The sequence below is a fragment of the Elgaria multicarinata genome, chromosome 9, assembly GCF_023053635.1.
Source record: "Elgaria multicarinata webbii isolate HBS135686 ecotype San Diego chromosome 9, rElgMul1.1.pri, whole genome shotgun sequence".
In the NCBI taxonomy this organism is placed as follows: Eukaryota; Metazoa; Chordata; class Lepidosauria; order Squamata; family Anguidae; genus Elgaria; species Elgaria multicarinata.
The window spans coordinates 59,648,625-59,667,063 of record NC_086179.1 but is presented as its reverse complement, the minus strand read 5'-3'; the positions used below and the strand labels follow the sequence as shown (position 1 = coordinate 59,667,063).

Genomic DNA, 18,439 nt, shown 5'->3' with positions numbered 1-18,439 from the left:
ACAAATTAAACTTACGAAAACGTATCTTCTTCTCCCATGAGGAATTTTATGGCAGAGGGCAGTTCATTTTTAACTATGAAGAGATAGCTCAGCATTGCTGGGGAAAACAAGGTCTTGTTAGAAATGAAACATAATAAATCATGATGGCAACGCACAGTGATGTACTTGCTTTTTCTCTATACTACCCTCAGGGCCATTCAAATAAGACTTTTGGGAAGAGTTCAGATGAATGAGCATTTTGCCTGCACCTTTGCAGCAAACAAACGATGAAGCTTTGATTAAACAAAGTTTATAATTTTATCTAGGGTGACCATATGAAAAGGAGGACAGGGCTCCTGTATCTTTAACAGTTGTATTGAAAAGGAAATTTCAGCAGGTGTCATTTGTATATATGGGGAACCTGGTGAAATTTCCTCTTCATCACAACAGTTAAAGTTGCAGGTGCCCTGCCCTCTTTTAAATCTGGTCACTCTAGTATAGCTCCTGCAGCTTTAACTGGCAATGGCAAACCACCCCGCTACAAAGTCTGCCCAGAAAACATCAGTGAAAGCAGGCATCCCTCTAGGAGTCAGTAATGACTCAAGTGCTTTGCACGAGAGGTTCCTTTCCTTCCTTTCTCCATATATACAAATGATACCTGCTGAAATTCCCTTTTCTATGCAACTGTTAAAGATACAGGAGCCCGTCCTCCTTTTCATATGGTCACCCTATTTTATCCAAACTGAGAAACTAAGGTTATCAGCTTTGGAATAACTCAGGGTACTAAACCAGCTTCAAACAATCGTTTAATATTCCGCCTTTTCCCAAACCATTTAACCATTTCTTAGTTTAGGTGAAATGGCAAATTTTGTTAATTCATGACTTCCTGGTTTATTTGCTGATTCACATGAAGGGAAATTCAAAGGCACTGTGTGTGTATAAACAAAAGGATCGTTCACAGCTCATTTTATTAAGTCAACACATGATCATCCAAATACAGTCAATGTATACTCAGGTATGATCCCCAAGTACAAAATACACACTCACAGTTTCAAACATAACATTCCTGACCTAATACAGTCTGGTTTATTGGAGTGGGAATAAGCAATAAGCTGGAGCACTTCATCCTCCTTGCCTTTAGCACCTAGCTGCAGAAAAGGCTTCCTAGTTCGTTAACATCACTGTGATATCCAAACCAGGAAACTATGGGTTAAGTAATCCCTACAAACGAGGATTTCATACAAGGTTCAAGCTATGGTTGCAATCCTGGTTTGCAGGGAGCACTTAAATCACACCTTCTTGGTTTAGATCTCACTAGAAACAAATGGGAGGAAGAAGGAGAGAGAGCTTAAGCTGATTGTTCGTTCTCATTGGATCTGAAACATGTTGTCTGGACGTGGCCTTCGTGTATGTCAATTTGAGTCTCACATGCATGTAGTGTGAGTTGCACATCACTTTAAAACACACATGAACAGGGCCAAGTCCTTTAGCACTTGCCACTTGTGTGTATTTTAAAGAGACGAGAAAAATGCACGTGTGTGTTTCAAATTCAGTCACATAGCCTGTGTATTTTATACTTAAGAATCATATCTATGTACAAATGTGTCATTTGAAATGGTGTTCAGACTGTAGTCCATGCAGTAAATATAACCCCAAGATAGTCCTACAGTAAGCTTATAACTGGTGAGCATACTCCCATGTGATGAACAGGAGCCATGCTAGGAGACGTTTCCTAAAGCAATTGACAGGCCTCACCTCTCCCTGAAACATACAGGGCCTTGCTAGACCTGCCGGCTTACGCCGGCAGGGAGGCGGGGCCAAGGCGCGCTACCGTTAGCGCGCCTCCCCCAGGCTTCCAAACGTCGGACGCGCAGGGACGTCGCGTCCCTACGGCGTCCGCCATTTATTATTTTTTGCTTAAAGGGGCCGGGTGCGGCCCGAAGACTCCGGAGACGGTGTTTTTTTTGGGGGGGTTGTACTGGGGGGTAAGGCGAAGGATGGCAGGGCGGGTGGCAAGGGGGGAGGGTGGGTGCGATCGCGCCGCGCACCACCCGAGCAAGCAGCCGAGCGGCGCTTGCCCGGGCAATGCCTGGCATGGGGCGGCATTGCCCGGGCAAGCGCCGCTCGGCTGCTTGCTCGGGTGGTGCGCGGCGCGATCGCACCCGCCCTCCCCCCTTGCCACCCACCCTGCCATCCTTCGCCCTCCCCTCTCTTCCCCCCCCGGGCCGATGGGCACAGCGCTCGTATGAGCGCTGTGCCAGGCAGGTCCGCGGCTTTTCGCGGCTCCTCTCGAGTAAGCGAGGAGCCGCAAAAAGCCGCGGAAGTCCCTAGATGTTCCCCAGCCCCGGCCTGAGGCTGCAGCTGGGGAAAAAGCGTGCCATAAGCGAATTCGCTTATGGCGCGTTGGAGGAGGCCTCACTGCGGCCTGCCACTGGATTCCCCTGTGCATCATCTGGACGCACAGCAGGGAAACCGGGTCAGAAAGCGCGCTAAGGCCTCGTCTAGTAACGCCCACAGTCACTATTATGAGCAAAGACATATGGAATGAGTCAGGTTAGTCTGAATAACCAAGGCAACTAAAAGCAGTTACTTTACTCGAGGAAATACACATCACATATTTATGATAGTGCAGGGAGAATTTTAGTTCAACAGACTGAAAATTCCAAAAGCTTTAAATAAATCATTTATTTTCTCCACATTTATCCCACTTTATTTACCTCCAGTGTTCTGTAGGGATGTAGATCCAAAAACAATCACTTTTCCTGGAGTTCCAAAGACTTGCTCACCAAGTTTTTCATAAACCATGCAGCCTGGTTAAACCAATTTGAAGAGGAATTGGAAATTAATTGTGACAACGAAAAATTAAAGTCAAGTCATTTACATTTCTTGTACACTCATCTAATTCGCCCATTCACAATTATGTTTCCATCTCATAAGCGAGAAATCACTCATATACTTTAACCAGACATAAGTCAAGCCAGCTTATTTATAAATGGCCCTCATGCATTTTCAAACTGTCTGGAATTTTCAGGTACACATAAGCCCTACTTGGGCCTGCTAATCCTCTACAGAATTAAAATTTCACAAGGGAAAGTTTGGATAGGTGCACTAGCTCCACCCTGCCTGTCATCCTCTATGGGTGGGTGTCTATATCAAGAAGTCTATTCTACCCATTTGCTTGAAATCACATGGGGAGCCTACATGAGATGGGCAGGTTCCCCAGTGCAGAAGTTTGCCCTCCATCTTGTGGAGAAAAACAGAAGCAGTGACTGTGGGGGTGGCGCTAGCACATTCATCCCCATCTCCTTCATGTGATTCTTTTTACATTTGCTCAAATTGGGCTTTAGAAAGGTAGAGTTCTAAACAAAACAAATTCACTGCAACTTAAGAGGCAGCTGGACAGCCACCTGTCAGGTATGTTTTAGGGTGGATTCCTGCATTGAGCAAGGGGTTGCACTCGATGGCCTTATAGGCCCCTTCCAACTCTACTATTCTATGATTCTATAATTCTAAGAACCTCCCTGGACATTTATAACACTCACATCTGAACATCTCAGCTTCTTTAATAAGAATATGATTAGACAAAAGAGCAAGAAACGGTGCATTCTGAGCTCATGTCCGTGAATAGGTCTTCTAATGCTGGTGGAACATCAGGCATTGTAATCTCTGATCATGAACATTTATTTTACATGTGGTTGTTTTTCCAAGGTCATGTAAATAAATAGGCTGAGAGCATGAGCGTTCCACAACCTCTCAGGACATAAGGAAAGCCCTGATGAATGAGACCAAGAGCATGTCTACACCTTAAGGGAGGGAGGGGGGAGGATCGCGGACTTACCTACTTCCATGATCCTCCCCCAGTGTCTTGACGGCTGTGCAGTGTCCCAAAAGGGAAGAGGGACAATGCGGCTGCCTTTTTTTTTTTACGAGAGGAGCCATGTGCACAGGTAGTGAAAAGCAAAGTAAAACAAACAAACCCGTGCTCAACTCAACCCCCCGCCATCCCTGGGATGGCAAAATTGCTGCCCACCTCCACCCCCATGGGCACAGAGCCACCCCAGCGCAGCTCCATGCCCATTTCAGGCCCTGGGAGTGCACGGCACACCAGCCGTGATCCTCAGGATGGTCCCAGGATTGTAGCGAAAATTCGGATAACTGGGCAACCAGTTATCCCGGGAAATTGCAGTGGTTGTCCCTGCTTGCCCCTGAGGTCCCCCGTGTGTCATTTGGACACACAGGGACAATCCAGGGATGACCTTGAAAAAAAAGTGCTGGTCTAGGCATGCCCCAATGGTCCATCTAGTCCATCATTCTGTTTCCCATAGCAACAAACCAGATGTTTCCCAGAATCCCAGACAAATGCTTTAAGCTAAGAGCCTTCACTTGTTGTTGACCCCCAGAAGCTGTATTCAATGGCATACTGAACAGAAAAATTGAACAAAAAATCTCTATCTTGCTAGGGGTCTCAATACCATGCTCACGAGTACCAATGCACTCATAAAGATCTACCAGGATGGTGCCTAATTCTCTGCCCCCCTCATTGCTGATTTTAACTTATTTTTTGTGTGTACTATAAAACGTACAAACTGCTCCACATCAAATGATACTGGTGTACAATAAATTAAATCACACTTAGAATGGGTGCAGAGTCCCTTTACTTCACTCCACATTGTCTACTCTGGTCCTCTGAGTAGGCTGAATGGCCACCGGACTTGGAAAGAGGAGAGAACACTTTTAATTGGTATTTCTCTTATCATTGACATGGGCAGGGGGGAAGGTTTTTATTCTTCACCTTTATCTTATCTTCTTCATTGCTATGGAATTAATGCAACATTCTTAGGAATTACCTGTTTCCTTTGCACATGTTAACAGGAGATTTATTGAATAAATAGAGAGCAGCGTCACTGAAATCAAAAGTAACCTATAAAAAGGAAATAAAAAAGAGCTCTTATAACAATAAGCTAAGTGTTTGCATGACATTAAATCTGGAGCATCGACAGAAATGCTTTAAAATCATAGGTGACTTCTTTTGGTGAGCCTCCAGTACTATGTGCCTTTTGTGTTCTCAAAACCCCAGTGAGAAAACAAACAGGACAAACAATTTAAAACAAAAAACTTGTGTGTTTACAAGCAACCAATTCAATATTTAGAGTTTGTTAAAAAAAAAAGTTGTAAAAAGAAATTCTCCGGTTAATTCCTCTCAATGTAATTCATCATTAGGTCCTACAATGTTATTAGCAGTGCAATCTTATGCATGTCTGCTCAGAAGTAAATCCTATTGGCTTCAATGAGGCCTACTCCTAGGTAAGTGAATATAGGATTGCAGCCTCAATGATTCTGAGGAACTTGGAGAAATAGCTCATTCCCTTAATTAAATTCAGCAATTCTCAATAAGCAACCAAAACCCTATCTAGAAGTTTGGTTGAAAAAATTTCATTGTTATTTTTGTAAAAGCAATCTTTCTTAAGAAGTCACTGGATAAATTGTTTGATGAGACCTATCACTCTAAGCAACTACTTCCAAAGTTTAATCCAATGTTAGCTACTACTTGTGAAAGAAGTAGAATCAAATATTTTCAACAGGAAGTGAAATTGAGTTACAGTGCAGTTCTATGCAAGTTTCCTCCAAACTAAGTTCCATTGTGTTCAATGGGGCTTACTTAAGGTATGCATAAAATTGCAATCACTGAGATAATTTATGATTTTTAATTATGTTTGTAATTAACAACAAAATAGTTCTGATTTGAAGATCCAGCCTGCCAATATCGTTATAATGTTAGGGATGCATAAGAAATTTGCTCTGTCAAGATTTGTTTATGGATTTACCCGATCCGCACCTCCCGGAACCGAACGCGGAAACGGATGTAATTTGCGGTCGGAAATCCATACATTTCCAGGCTTGTGATGCATTCTGCGAAAGGAAAAAATGCATTCGAGAACATGCACACATTTGAAAAATGTGCAAAACACCGTGTACGTTTCTAAAATGCAGACAAACACACTTTGGTGAATGGCGGTGTATGTCCATTAACGTGTCCACTTGGAAAATGTGCAAAAAAATATGTACAAATCCCCACCCCCTCACACGCACAAAACAAGATAAATTTGGAATGGAATAGATTTGGGAGGTGGGAAACTGACATGATGATCTGCCCATCCCTAAATTATGTGAAAGAGCTTGGGGATACACAATAAACTCGGGACTGTGATATTCAGTTGAAATTCAACAAAGGGACCTTTGTAAATCCTTTGCCATTGAGAAAGAGCTTTCCTCAAGGGCTCAGACATTTTATTTGGCCGAGGAACAGAAGCCATCTTTGTGGCCCTTCTATGCAGGTAGCTTGCACAGGAGGACCAAAAATAACACCTCTTTAAATAGGACAAGGACCAAACCAGAGGTGATGTTAATCACATAACATGCAGTTATATGATTGGTTTTATGATTAATAAATAGCAGCTGTGTGAATGCCTGATATAGATGGGAACCATGGTGAGGGGAGAGAGGAGGGTTAACGTTTGGTCCTGCCAGGCTACAGCTTTCTTTCTTTCTTTACAACATGTGTATACCGCTCCACATCTAAACAGATTCTGAAGCGGTGAGCAATAAAAGATAAAATAGTACAAAGATAAAAAGAGTAAAACACCATATTAAACATTCTTTTTAAAAACAGAATGCCAATATAAACTGTAGTGGCCAGTTAAGGGAGACTTCCTGGAATACAACTGTTTTCAGGAGGCAGCAGGAGCAACACAGAGTTAGTGCCTGCCTGACCTCCGCAGGCAGGGAGTTCCAAAGAAAGGGGGTCACCACACTGAAGGCTCTTCTCTGGGAGGACTCCAACTAAGCCATGGGTCCATTTGGAACTACCAGAAGCATGGAACAACCAGAACTACCATAGGTCCATTTGGAACTACCAGAAGAATGGAAAGACCAGAACCATGCTGTCTGATGACCTCAGTAACTGGACAGGTTAATAAAAAGGGAAGGCACTCTCTCAGAGATCCTGGTCTCAAGTTGTTTAGAGTTTTGTACACTAGTATCAAAACCTTGAACTTGGCCCGGTGGCAAATAAGCAGCTTTCAAGACTGCTGTTTGTATCAGGAGATAATCTTTTAAGGACAAAGCAAAAAACAAACAAACCAATGGTTAAATCCCAATCAAAATAGGGAATTTGTAACCTGGCAAAAATAGAATTCCATAATTTACCATAATTTTTGAATCAGAGTTGCAGAGGGATGGTTAAAGTTAATGGTGAAAATTACTCATACTTTGAAAGGTTTATAGACATCAAAACTAGCCAAAAGAAAATTACTCACACTAAGAATTTTACTTTTCTGTTTAAAGAGATAGTTTTGGAACACTGAATCATTGTCCATTCTTTTCCTTGTGGAGCATTACAATCTCTTGCCATAAGTAAGACATGGGCAGATGTTCTTTAAAACTATATAAGTTAAGAGGGAGGAAATTATTTTACCTTTCCAATACTATCCCAATTCCTGCAAGATCCTCACTTAAACAGAATATAAACCAGAGCATTTATGGGATCATTTACAGAATTATGCCTTGTTAAATTAGTGTCTACATCAGGAAACTATCAGGGAAGAGAGAGTTAGTGACTTGATAGTCTAGAAGATATTAGTCTAAAACCAATTAAAGTGTTTACAAAGAATATTGCTGAGCGGTTATACTAATTAGTTGACAAAGATTTTATCAAGTCTGACATGTTTAGATTACTTGTTTCCAGAAACTTTGGCTTCATGACTGAAGTAAAATGTATTTATAGAGGTATAATCCCTCTCTAGTATCCCCAAAAAAGCAGGTGGGAAGGGGCACAGTGGTGGAGGTGGGGGAATGGCTGTGCCCACAACTTGCTGCAACACCCAAAATATTAAAGGTTTGTGAGAGTCCAACCTTACAAATTGTTTGGCTAGAATGGCCAAATGGAAGACTGTGTTTTATATTCCCTCCAGGGAGCAAAAGATTTTTGCCTAAATCTGGGATGGATTAGGAAATGTTATGAAGGATGTTTTTTGTTTAATCCTAAACCGCATAATATTTTGATGGGGGGATTTTAATGCTAAAATTACTTCATATTATTATAATGAGATTTCCTGATTTAGCATGTATCTAGATTTAGCCTTCAGAACATGATATCTGCATGCTAATTGAAGTCAATAGCTAAGCAACATGGGAAGATATGCTGCCACTGAACTTTTAAAATTAAATTTTCAATGATGGGCTCCTGTTTTGGTCAAACTGTCCATATGATTAATGCAGTATATTCCCTAAATAGTTGAAATCTAGCCTTTAAAGATAGTAAAGCCAATCCAAATAATTATTCATCAATCCCCTTCCTCAACATGAGATAAAAAACATAGTAGATTATGTTTTTTGATACTTGGGGTCATCCCATGAAGCTGAATGGTGGGAGATTCAGGATAGATAAAAGTACTTCTTCACACAGCCCATAGTTAAACTATGAAATTCACTACAAGAAGACATAGTGATGGGGGTTACATAATTCCTGGAGGAGAAAGCCATCAATGGCTACTAGTCCTGATTGCTATATGCTACCTCCAGTATGCCTACATCCACTAGTTGGTGGGGAACATGGGTTGGGTGTTGCTGTTGCACTTGTGTCCTGCTTGTGGGTTGACAGCTTGTTGGTCACTTTGTGAATGGATCCTTTGTCTGATCCAGGACTGCTCTTCTTATGTCAGAAAACCTATCCAGTGGCACAAGCCACAGTGGCAGTGATCATGTGGTGCATGCCAGGCGCTATTTTCCTAATTGCCTACCCAGGCATGGCTTGTGGCATCACCCAAACCTGGGCAGCATAGCGTGTTTGAGAGGGTAGGGAAACAACCCTCAAACAACACAACAACAGGCCACAGATTCTTTGAGGGTTGTTTCCCTCTCAAATAAGCCACACTGCCCAGGTTCAGATATCACAACAAGTCATGGCTGGGCGGGTAATTAGGCACCTGGCATGCACTGGCACATGTCACAGTTTAAACAAGCCACTGTGGGTGGTTCAAGTCATTATGATTGTGCAAACTGGGCCTGTGTTTTGTTAATCAGAATAGACAATAGTCCTCATAAGAAAAATCTTTAGAACTTTAAATATATAAGACACAGCCAGGAGTTGCATGTTCTTGTAATGATCTCTAGTCAATCTATTGTCCTTTGTATTCAGCAAGGAAATGAATACATCTGCCAGGTGTTGTAAGAGCACTCTGGATAAGCATAATTCCTGTGGGATTTTGCTAAGAAAGAAAACATCCTTCCCCATGGAAAAAATGATTCCAACAGTAAAGAGATAGAAAATGGCAATATTTGGAAGTAAGTTATCACAACAGGAAGAAGCCTGGGTAAGCTTCAGTTCCATGCACTCCTTCTTCCCTCCTCCTGCTCCAGTGCAGACCCAAAGAAGAGACTGGAAGCTTTCTCTTCCATTTTCAACTAACCACAGTTACCTGTTTGGTATGAATGAAGAACTATGGTTAATGTTAAAAACAATTAGGAAAACAAGGCAGGGTCGTAAACCATGGTTTGAAGTTGGTTTGCTTCCCAAAGCTGTAGTTTCCCCAAACCACAGTTTGTCTGGGTTGGGAATAACAAGTAAGAGCGGTTAGTTGAAAATAAATGCAAAAGCTTCTGATCTCGTTTCTACATCAGAAAAGGAGAGGAGAATGTGTTTGTATGAATCTTTTGCATGTAATGCTCATTCATAGTTTAGCAAAATGTATGAACCAGTTCAGTGAATACGTTTCCCAGGTTGCAATCAGTTTTACTTAGGAAAAAAACAGGCTGTGGTACTGAATATCCCAGAAGAGCTTGCCCTACGCAACCTAATGGGCAAGCAGTTCTGTAAATAAGATATTAAGAGCTGCTATTAATCATGCTTCTGCTCAACCCATCAGTGGCTTGGCCTGTGTTGACTTGAGTAGGAAGAAATGCCCAATGGCTAGTGCTTTGTCACAGATACTTTTTAAAAAGCCTTCAACAATACTTTCTGAAATAATTATAACAAAGCTTCTAGTCTTAGAAGTCCCAATGGCCTTGCAGGATGGTCTTGCAGAAATAAAAAAGTTATAATGTAATCTGTTGTTCTTTTCTGCTCTTACAAGCTCACACAGGTTGCAGTGTGTGTAAACTCAATTTTTTCCAAGGCTTCCAATAACGCAGCATGAAAAGACTGTTTGTTATATGGGTTGTGGTTGAGACAGACAGACTACTGCCAGGACCATCCCATGGAGTGGTATGAAAACATGAACAGCACTGGCTTTCTGCAAATTCAAAACATACACAGTTGAGCCAAGAAAATTCTGCAGTGCCCAAATACTTCTCATGTTTCATATATTAAACCAAGCTAACAAACGCATGCCTGTCAAAGTCCACTGTTTAAAAAGAAAAACATCTGGAAAACTAATTCTGCCTCAAATACATATGGGAATATGGAGTATTCTCCTTAGTTTATTATCGTGAACTCCATAAATGGAAAAGAAAACAGCAAGCAAATGATACTGCCATTTAATTGACACAAAGTTTCCCTCAAACAGTAACCTGATCTTCTACCATTTTCAAGATCAATGCACTGAAGACGGGGAAGTTGCTCTTCACTTCTTTCTGAGGGGTGTTTACAAAGAAGTGAATCACACTTTCTGCTAGAACCACAAAGGTGTTGCTTCTATCTTGCAAAGTGTTAAAGAGCTCAATGGCCTCACACATATAAATGAGAAAGAATGTTTCATAAGAGGCTGTGGGGCTGGCAGAAGTTTTAAATCGGCATTCATAAACTGCTGAGGTAACTTGAGGAGAACAGTGGGGGAAATGATATCAGGTTCAAAGTCATTTTGTGAACATTTCATACTATTCTTTTACTTTTTATCTATTTTTTCGAAGCTGCACAGCCCTCCTCCTTTCTTATGCTGGAATGGATATTAGGGTTGCTAATATTTTAACCAGCCACTGTAGCTGTAACCTTAAAAGCTGCTCGATAGTCAGTCATCAACATGTTGTAATACTTATCAACATGCCATGCAGTGTTACCTGCAGATCAAGCTACAGGAACGGTACACAAGAAAGCCAGGGTGGTTTAGTTTATTTGCCTAATGCACTGTCTGAACCACCTGGAGCAGGACACCTGGAGCTCTTTGCTCCACAGGCATATTTCCTGCAGTTCAACTGCTCTTTGCTGGCAGCACACGTGCCACTGCTTATGTAGGATGACCCAAGCAGTGCTAAATAGCCCATGAACTCTCATCCCTCTCCCTCCCGCAAATCTGTATAGCCTGGGGGATCAAGAGACAGACAGCACAAGACAAAGAAAAGCCATTTCCTCCTGCTATTCTCTCTCTTCCATTCTCCCTTTTCCCCTCATCCAAGTAGTTTCAGACAGAAATGAATGAAGTATGTGAGGATGAAAAAACAAGAGTACTTGAATAAAGGAATGTAGGGAGCCCACTCCCTTCTACTCACACACTGGGCCAGTTTGCATGACACAACAGCCCAGCAGGGATTAATTTACCTGTGAGAAGATCCAGTTGCCATGGCTTGCTGTGTCATCCAAAGCCAAATGGCAGGAGTTATTTGACGGTTAAGCTACCCTTGCATCACCCTAAAACAGACCCTGGTTTCTGTGAGCCTTGTTTAACCCGCAAATAACCCCATCAGCCCAGGTTCAGAAGACATAACAAGCCACAACAACTCCCAGCCCAGGCTTGAATATTCATAATGGCAGACAACATGTGCTGTGGTGCCCTGAGGGTTAATTAGCCCACAGTGGGCTGTCATGTTATCTGAACCCAGTCACTCACTCAGCTCTTTTCCTAGTACCCCTTCCTCCTGCAGCCCAGTTTGAAAACACTGTGGTAATAACAAGAAGTAGACAGACATACAGAAAGGCAGGCAGGCAAGTAGACAGGTAGAAGGGCAATGGGCAGCTGGATTTTGCTAACATGTATTTTGTGTGTATGTGGAGCTGGCCCACCCTACTGCACACCAAACGGCTGACCACCAAACACAATTTCAGGCTAGAGATTGGCAGCATGAGTGTAAACACACACAGAGACTTTTAGAGCAAAAAATAAAAGTATTTCTTATTCACTATGGAAAACAACTTTGATAACTCTTTGATTCCACTCAAGAACTGGGTGGGTGGGCAGGAGGGAGAGAAGAGTCACTATTTATTTGAAGTAGCTCCCCACGGTTAATATGTTGTCTCCGAGTAGCTTTCTCCCAATCTGATGCCTTCCAGATGTGTTGCACCAAAACTCCCATAGTGGGAGCATTGGAGTTGTAGTTAGTTCAACACATCAGGAGAGCACTAGGTTTGAGGAAGGCTGTTCTGAAAGCAATCCCACTGACTAACTGGTTTCAGAATCCCCTTCCAGATTCTTCTTTAGCCCCTGAAATGATCACCTGGATTCTGGAACATCTTGAGTATTCTGGTTCCCAACTCAGATTAAGGACTTATGAAAAAAGAAAAAAGAAGCAGCTTTATTTCACCAGCTGTAGCCCTAGTAATGAAAGACCCTGCTCTTGATATACGGTGCAGTATCAAAATAGTGTAACCACAGTTTGCCTCAGAAAGAAAGATTTTTAATTACAGTATAAAAACACACACACACACTAATATACAGACAGACTTTAGGATTTGTTCTTGATTAGGAAACACTTTGTTGTTCCTTCGTAACACCCAGAGCTCCTATTCGATACTTAACAGCTAAAAATAACAAATCTGAGTACTGAATAGTAGGGATGTGCTCCGCTCCGATTAGGAGCGTAGAAGCAGTAGCGGATTGGCCTGCTCCGCCTTACCCAGAGGCGGAGTAGGAGCGGACCGCGGACCCCCTAGAAGCAAGGCGAAGAGAAGCGACCATTTTTCGGAGCTCCGAGTTCAGTCGGAGCGCTCCGGTCGCCATCTTGAAAACATTTCGCCATAGGATTGCATTGCGGCAAATAATCGCGCATAACTACGTTGTTTTTGAAGCTATCGTTCTGGAAATTCTTGTGCACAGAGAGTCGTGGATGGGGGTCATTTTGAGACCACTCTCACCTCTCTGCGTGCTGTGGTTCACGTGCAATATTTTTTTAAAAATCGGGTCAACCGCGGGGCTCAAACTGCGTTTCGGCTTTTCGCCCATAGGATTGCATTGAGGGAAAGAATCGGGGATAACTGGGGGGGGGTTTAAGCTATCGTTCTGAAAATTCTTGTGCACAGAGAGTCGTGGATGGGGGTCATTTTGAGACCACTCTCAACTTTCTGCGTGCTGTGGTTCACGTGCAATATTTTTTTAAAAATCGGGTTAACCGCAGGGCTCAAACGGCGTTTCGGCTTTTCGCCCATAGGATTGCATTGAGGGAAAGAATCGGGGATAACTGGGGGGGGGTTTAAGCTATCGTTCTGAAAATTCTTGTGCACAGAGAGTCGTGGATGGGGGTCATTTTGAGACCACTCTCAACTTTCTGCGTGCTGTGGTTCACGTGCAATATTTTTTTAAAAATCGGGGTTTGGGTTTTTTTTTTTTATTATTATTATTTTTTTGGAAGCGATGACAGGCACATTCAACTCCCAATCCTGATGAGAATTCATCTCCTCAGAAAGCATCCTCCTCCAATCCCAGCGTTGGAGGGGGGACTAAGGCAGACCCACCCTGAGAACTTTCTGTTTTGTGTCTCTTTGTGGGTTGGCGTTCGTGGAGGGAACACTTACTTAGCTAGTGCTCCTGCTTTGGAGATAGATTAATTTAATATAGGTTTAGTTTGGCGCGTGTGTGTGTTTGTTTGCTTCTTTCTGACTTGTAGCTTAGTTTGCCCTGTGTTTTCCCCTTACTTTGATTTAATATAAACTTTATTTTTGAATTTTGGAGTGTGTGGTTGGGTTGGTTGCCCCCCCCTTCCCTGTATTAAAGCCTGACTGTTCTGCTTTTGTGAAAGCTTTCTTTTGAAAGCATACACACACTTTTTGTCCCATTTCCCTACATTTATATTCTTAAACATATTTTATTATATTCTTTCACATAGTCCATTAGTATATATTCTCATACATATTATATTAGTATTCATATTTTGTTCTTCTTATAGTAGTGGTTGGTTCTTTTTCCCCCTCCCCTCTCTTAAATCCTGATTGTGTTTCCTTCTATCTTCTATATACCAAATATACCAAAAAAATTGGATTCTCTTTTTCTTCTCTGTGTAACTTCGACGGAGTGGGCTGCTTTTGTCAAGTTCAACAGGCAGCCACAGATTGAGCATTTTGGGGAAAGCATACGCACACCATTTCCCTATTCTTAAACATATTATTATTATATTCTTTGACATAGTCTTAGTAGTCTATTAGTATACATTCTCATACATATTAGTAGTAGTATTCATATTTTGTTCTTCTTATAGTAGTGGTTGTCCCATTTCTTGTCCCATTTCCCTACATTTATTAGTAATATTCTAAAACATATTATTATATTCTTGTAGATATTCTTAGTAGTATATTCTCATACATATTAGTAGTAGTATATTTTATTGTTCTTGTCCCATTTCCCTACATTTAAACATATTATATTCTTCTTATACATATTCTTAGTAGTACCTTATACATAGTATTAGTAGTATTAATATTTTGTTAGTCATCATGAAAAGAGAAAGCAGGCGTGCTGAAAGCAGCAAGGCTCAGTCTGCCAGCAGGGCTTCCTCTCCTCCTGTGAAACTCAAACGGGCAACTCCTTGGCTGACTGCTCCAAAACAGAAGCAGGACAAGCAGCAGGCAGAGCCACTCTCTTCTGCAACTTGTGCCCGGCGTTCTCTTTTTGAGGGTGGGAATGGGAAAAGTGCCCGTTTGCAAGAGGCACGTGGCAGCAGTGCCATTAGAGGAGGAGGAGTATCCCCAACTCCTTCATTCTCCTTTCAGCCCACGAGCCCGCTGATGGACCTAGACGAGGTCCTCAGCACAGTGGAGGGGGGGGAGGAGGAGGAGGCGGTGGGCCTCCAGGATGTGGGGGCTGAGGAGGAGCAGCAGCAGGCCGAGGCTCTCTCCCCAGTCTCATCCCACACCCCTGTTTCTGTGGCAACACCAGAGAGCTCAGGCGGGCAATTGGTGGTGTCACCACAGAAACGAAAGACAAGCATCGTGTGGGACCACTTTGAGTTGGGAGCGGATCCCCGCTTTGCTGTCTGTCGCCACTGCAAACTCAGCCTAAGCAGGGGTTCATCGACAGGGCATTATGGAACCAGCAGCATGAAGATGCATCTTCATAGGCAGCACCAGGCGATCTTGCTGGGGAAAGAGGCGGGCAAGGCGACTGGTTCCAGGGGAAAGCCGAAGGCTGCTGCTGGCACTGCCACTCTAAGCTCTCCATCTCCCATCCCCACAAGGGTTAGGCAGGCAACCCTGCAGGACATGGGGTGGGGGAAGTATTGACCCACAAGATGGCGTTTTCCAATGCCCACCCAGGGTGCTACTGTGTTGGGGCATCTGCCGGGACTGACTCCTCCCCAATACTAGATCTATGACATGTCACTCTGCCTGCCCCTCTGCTAGCCTGTCCTCCTCGGTGACCGACTCGCTGGGATGGTTTGCGTTTGCAATGCGTGACTAACTGCAATGCTGGCTTAGAAACCAGCCATCACTTCCTTGTGCCCCCAGAAATGCCCGCAGCCTGCCTGCCTGCCTGCCCGCCTCCCCCGGGGTGCTGCTGTGGTGGGGCATCTGCCAGGACTGACTCCTCGCCTACTCTGCCTGCCTCTCTGCCCGCCTGGTGCCTGGTTTGCTCCCAATCGTCCTCCTCTGTGCCCCTCAAGGCGTAACTGCTGGCTTAGAAAGAAACAACCAGCCATCTTTGCCTCACTTTGCGCCCACTTATGGGTTGGTTTGCTATGCGTTAGTGCTCAAGCCATCCTTGCGGCACTACAATGCATGCTGCCTGCCTGCTTTCCATTGATGGTGCTATATAAATAAATAATAATAATAATAATAATTCTCCCCTTCCCGCCTTGCAGCGATGGTGTATGTGTCTTGCTTTGACTCAGGGGAGAAGTCCTTCCTGCGCTCACTTAGACTTTATCAAATTCAATAATCCCTTTTTCAAATGTGCCAGAAGATTTAGGGTTATCTCGTGGCATGTTGGGATTGCCTTGGAACTGGCCCCATTGAGCTGTCTGCAATTGCAACTTTAAATCCCTGACATACTGGAGTGTTCAAATTTCAAAAGTTCCCCTAACATCAGGGGATGATGGGATTGCCTTGAAACTTGGTGTCCATGGGGACACATGGGTAAGCTGTCATGGGACCAAAGGATAGGTTTCTAACGTGCAAATTGACGTAGTTGTAGAATGGGACTTGATTTGGGGTGAGTTAAAAAGTTTAAGCCGCGCCAAAAATCAGGGGATGATGGGATTTGCTTGCAACTTGGCGTGCATGTGGACACATGGATAAGCTCTCCTGGTGCCGAGTTTGAGGTTTCTAACATGCAAATTGACGGAGCTATCCCAAGGGGTGTGAATGGGGTGCCCGATTTTCATAAATTCCCCAAAAATCAGGGGATGATGGGATTGCCTTGAAACTTGGCGTGCATGTGGACACGTGGATAAGCTATCATGGTGCTGAGTTTGAGGTTTCTAACGTGCAAATTGACGTAGTTGTAGAATGGGACAATTTGGGGTGAGTTAAGCCATGCCAAAAATCAGGGGATGATGGGATTTGCTTGCAACTTGGCGTGCATGTGGACACATGGATAAGCTCTCCTGGTGCCGAGTTTGAGGTTTCTAACATGCAAATTGACGGAGCTATCCCAAGGGGTGTGAATGGGGTGCCCGATTTTCATAAATTCCCCAAAAATCAGGGGATGATGGGATTGCCTTGAAACTTGGCGTGCATGTGGACACGTGGATAAGCTATCATGGTGCTGAGTTTGAGGTTTCTAACGTGCAAATTGACGGAGCTATCTAAAGGGGTGTGAATTAGGGTTATGGGAGGTGCGTTAGAGGGTAGAGCCGCGCCAAAAATCAGGGGATGATGGGATTTGCTTGCAACTTGGCGTGCATGTGGACACATGGATAAGCTGCCCTGGTGCCGAGTTTGAGGTTTGTAACATGCAAATTGACGGAGCTATCCCAAGGGGTGTGAATGGGGTGCCCGATTTTCAAAAATTCGCCAAAAATCAGGGGATGATGGGATTGCCTTGAAACTTGGCGTGTGTGTGTATACGCCCATGAGGTGTCATGGTGCCAAACGTGAGGTTTCTAACTTCAACGGAAAAAAAGTTGTTTACTTTTTTAGCTTTCAATGCAAGCCTATGGGGGGGCAAAAACGGAGCTCCGGATCCGATCCGGAGCTCCGAGCGGAGCGGAGCGGAAGTGGGCGGAGCGGGGGCGGGGCGGAGCGACCCGCTCCGAAAAATGGCGGATCTGCAAGTGAAGCGGAGCGGGGGGTCCGTGCACACCCCTACTGAATAGCACACTTGAAGGCCATTCTTAAATTTCTGCAGTTTAGTATTGTGGTTTAATTTATACAAAATGTAATGGTTAAGGCCACAACCCTGGGAGAAATTCTCCTGCTCAAGTGCCCCTGAAATGGATGGGAGCTGTGGATGAACGTTATTGTGCTCTTGAGCAACTACTGTTAATTTCAATGTGCTTGTACAGGGTAATTTCTCCCCGGATTGGGCCCATGCAACACAACCCTATGTATGTTTGCTCAGAAGTTGTCCCAATGATTTTAATAGGGCTTATTCCTAAGTGTGCCTATGATTGCAGCTGTAATCTGTTTCTCTCTGCATGTTTGTATTAATATTATGTTTTAAACTGTGTTTTTTTAAAAAAACCTCATGTACTTAAATATACAATATATATGAAATGCCTCTTTGTGAAGTTCAAAATTATTTTTATGCATTTCAGGATAGGGTGGAGTGGCACTGGTCCATTTGAATCTATAAAATCTGTCAGGTTTATGAGAGACCTCTTTTTTTCAGGGAAGCCAAAGAACTTTGCCTCATAGAGATTTTTTTAGACACTGAAGTCACTGTTATGTTCCTTTTCACTCGTTGGCACTTCTACAAAGCTGAAACATTCTGTTTTTATCACCTTAGGCAATTCAATCTTAAATGTTCTCTGAGCAATTAAAACTTCTCAGGTTTGCTTCTTCAATTGCCGCTAAGACAGGGTGACAGATGAAGAAACATATTTTGGTTTAGTGATTCCAAAATGAGGTGTTGGGACCCACCAATGCCTATGGTAACCTAATGAGTGGGTTATCGAAATACCAGGAAAGGGTATTGTTGATAACTTAACAGCAAACATGAAGATATGTGTTGGACCAGCATTTTCCAACCTTTTGGCCTTCAGATGTGTTGGACTACAATTCACATCAACCCCAGCCAGTATGGCCAATGGCTAAGCACGGAACCGTCTATTGTTCACAGCATGAAAGTATGCAGCTGTATCCTGCCACGTGTGTCTTCCTTAG

At 43.3% G+C, this 18,439-nt stretch overlaps 1 protein-coding gene across 1 annotated transcript in view; it reads right to left on the bottom strand.

Annotated features, from left to right (window-relative positions):
- The window catches only part of SLC38A1 (solute carrier family 38 member 1), a 50,763-nt gene that overhangs the window by 15,320 nt on the left and 17,004 nt on the right, over positions 1–18,439 (bottom strand). The window contains exons 5-7 of the mRNA XM_063133970.1: positions 4,827–4,900; positions 2,697–2,789; positions 16–97 (exon numbers count right to left, since the gene is read on the bottom strand). Coding sequence (XP_062990040.1) covers positions 16–97; positions 2,697–2,789; positions 4,827–4,900 — 249 coding nt within the window. The remainder of the gene's footprint in view (positions 1–15; positions 98–2,696; positions 2,790–4,826; positions 4,901–18,439) is intronic.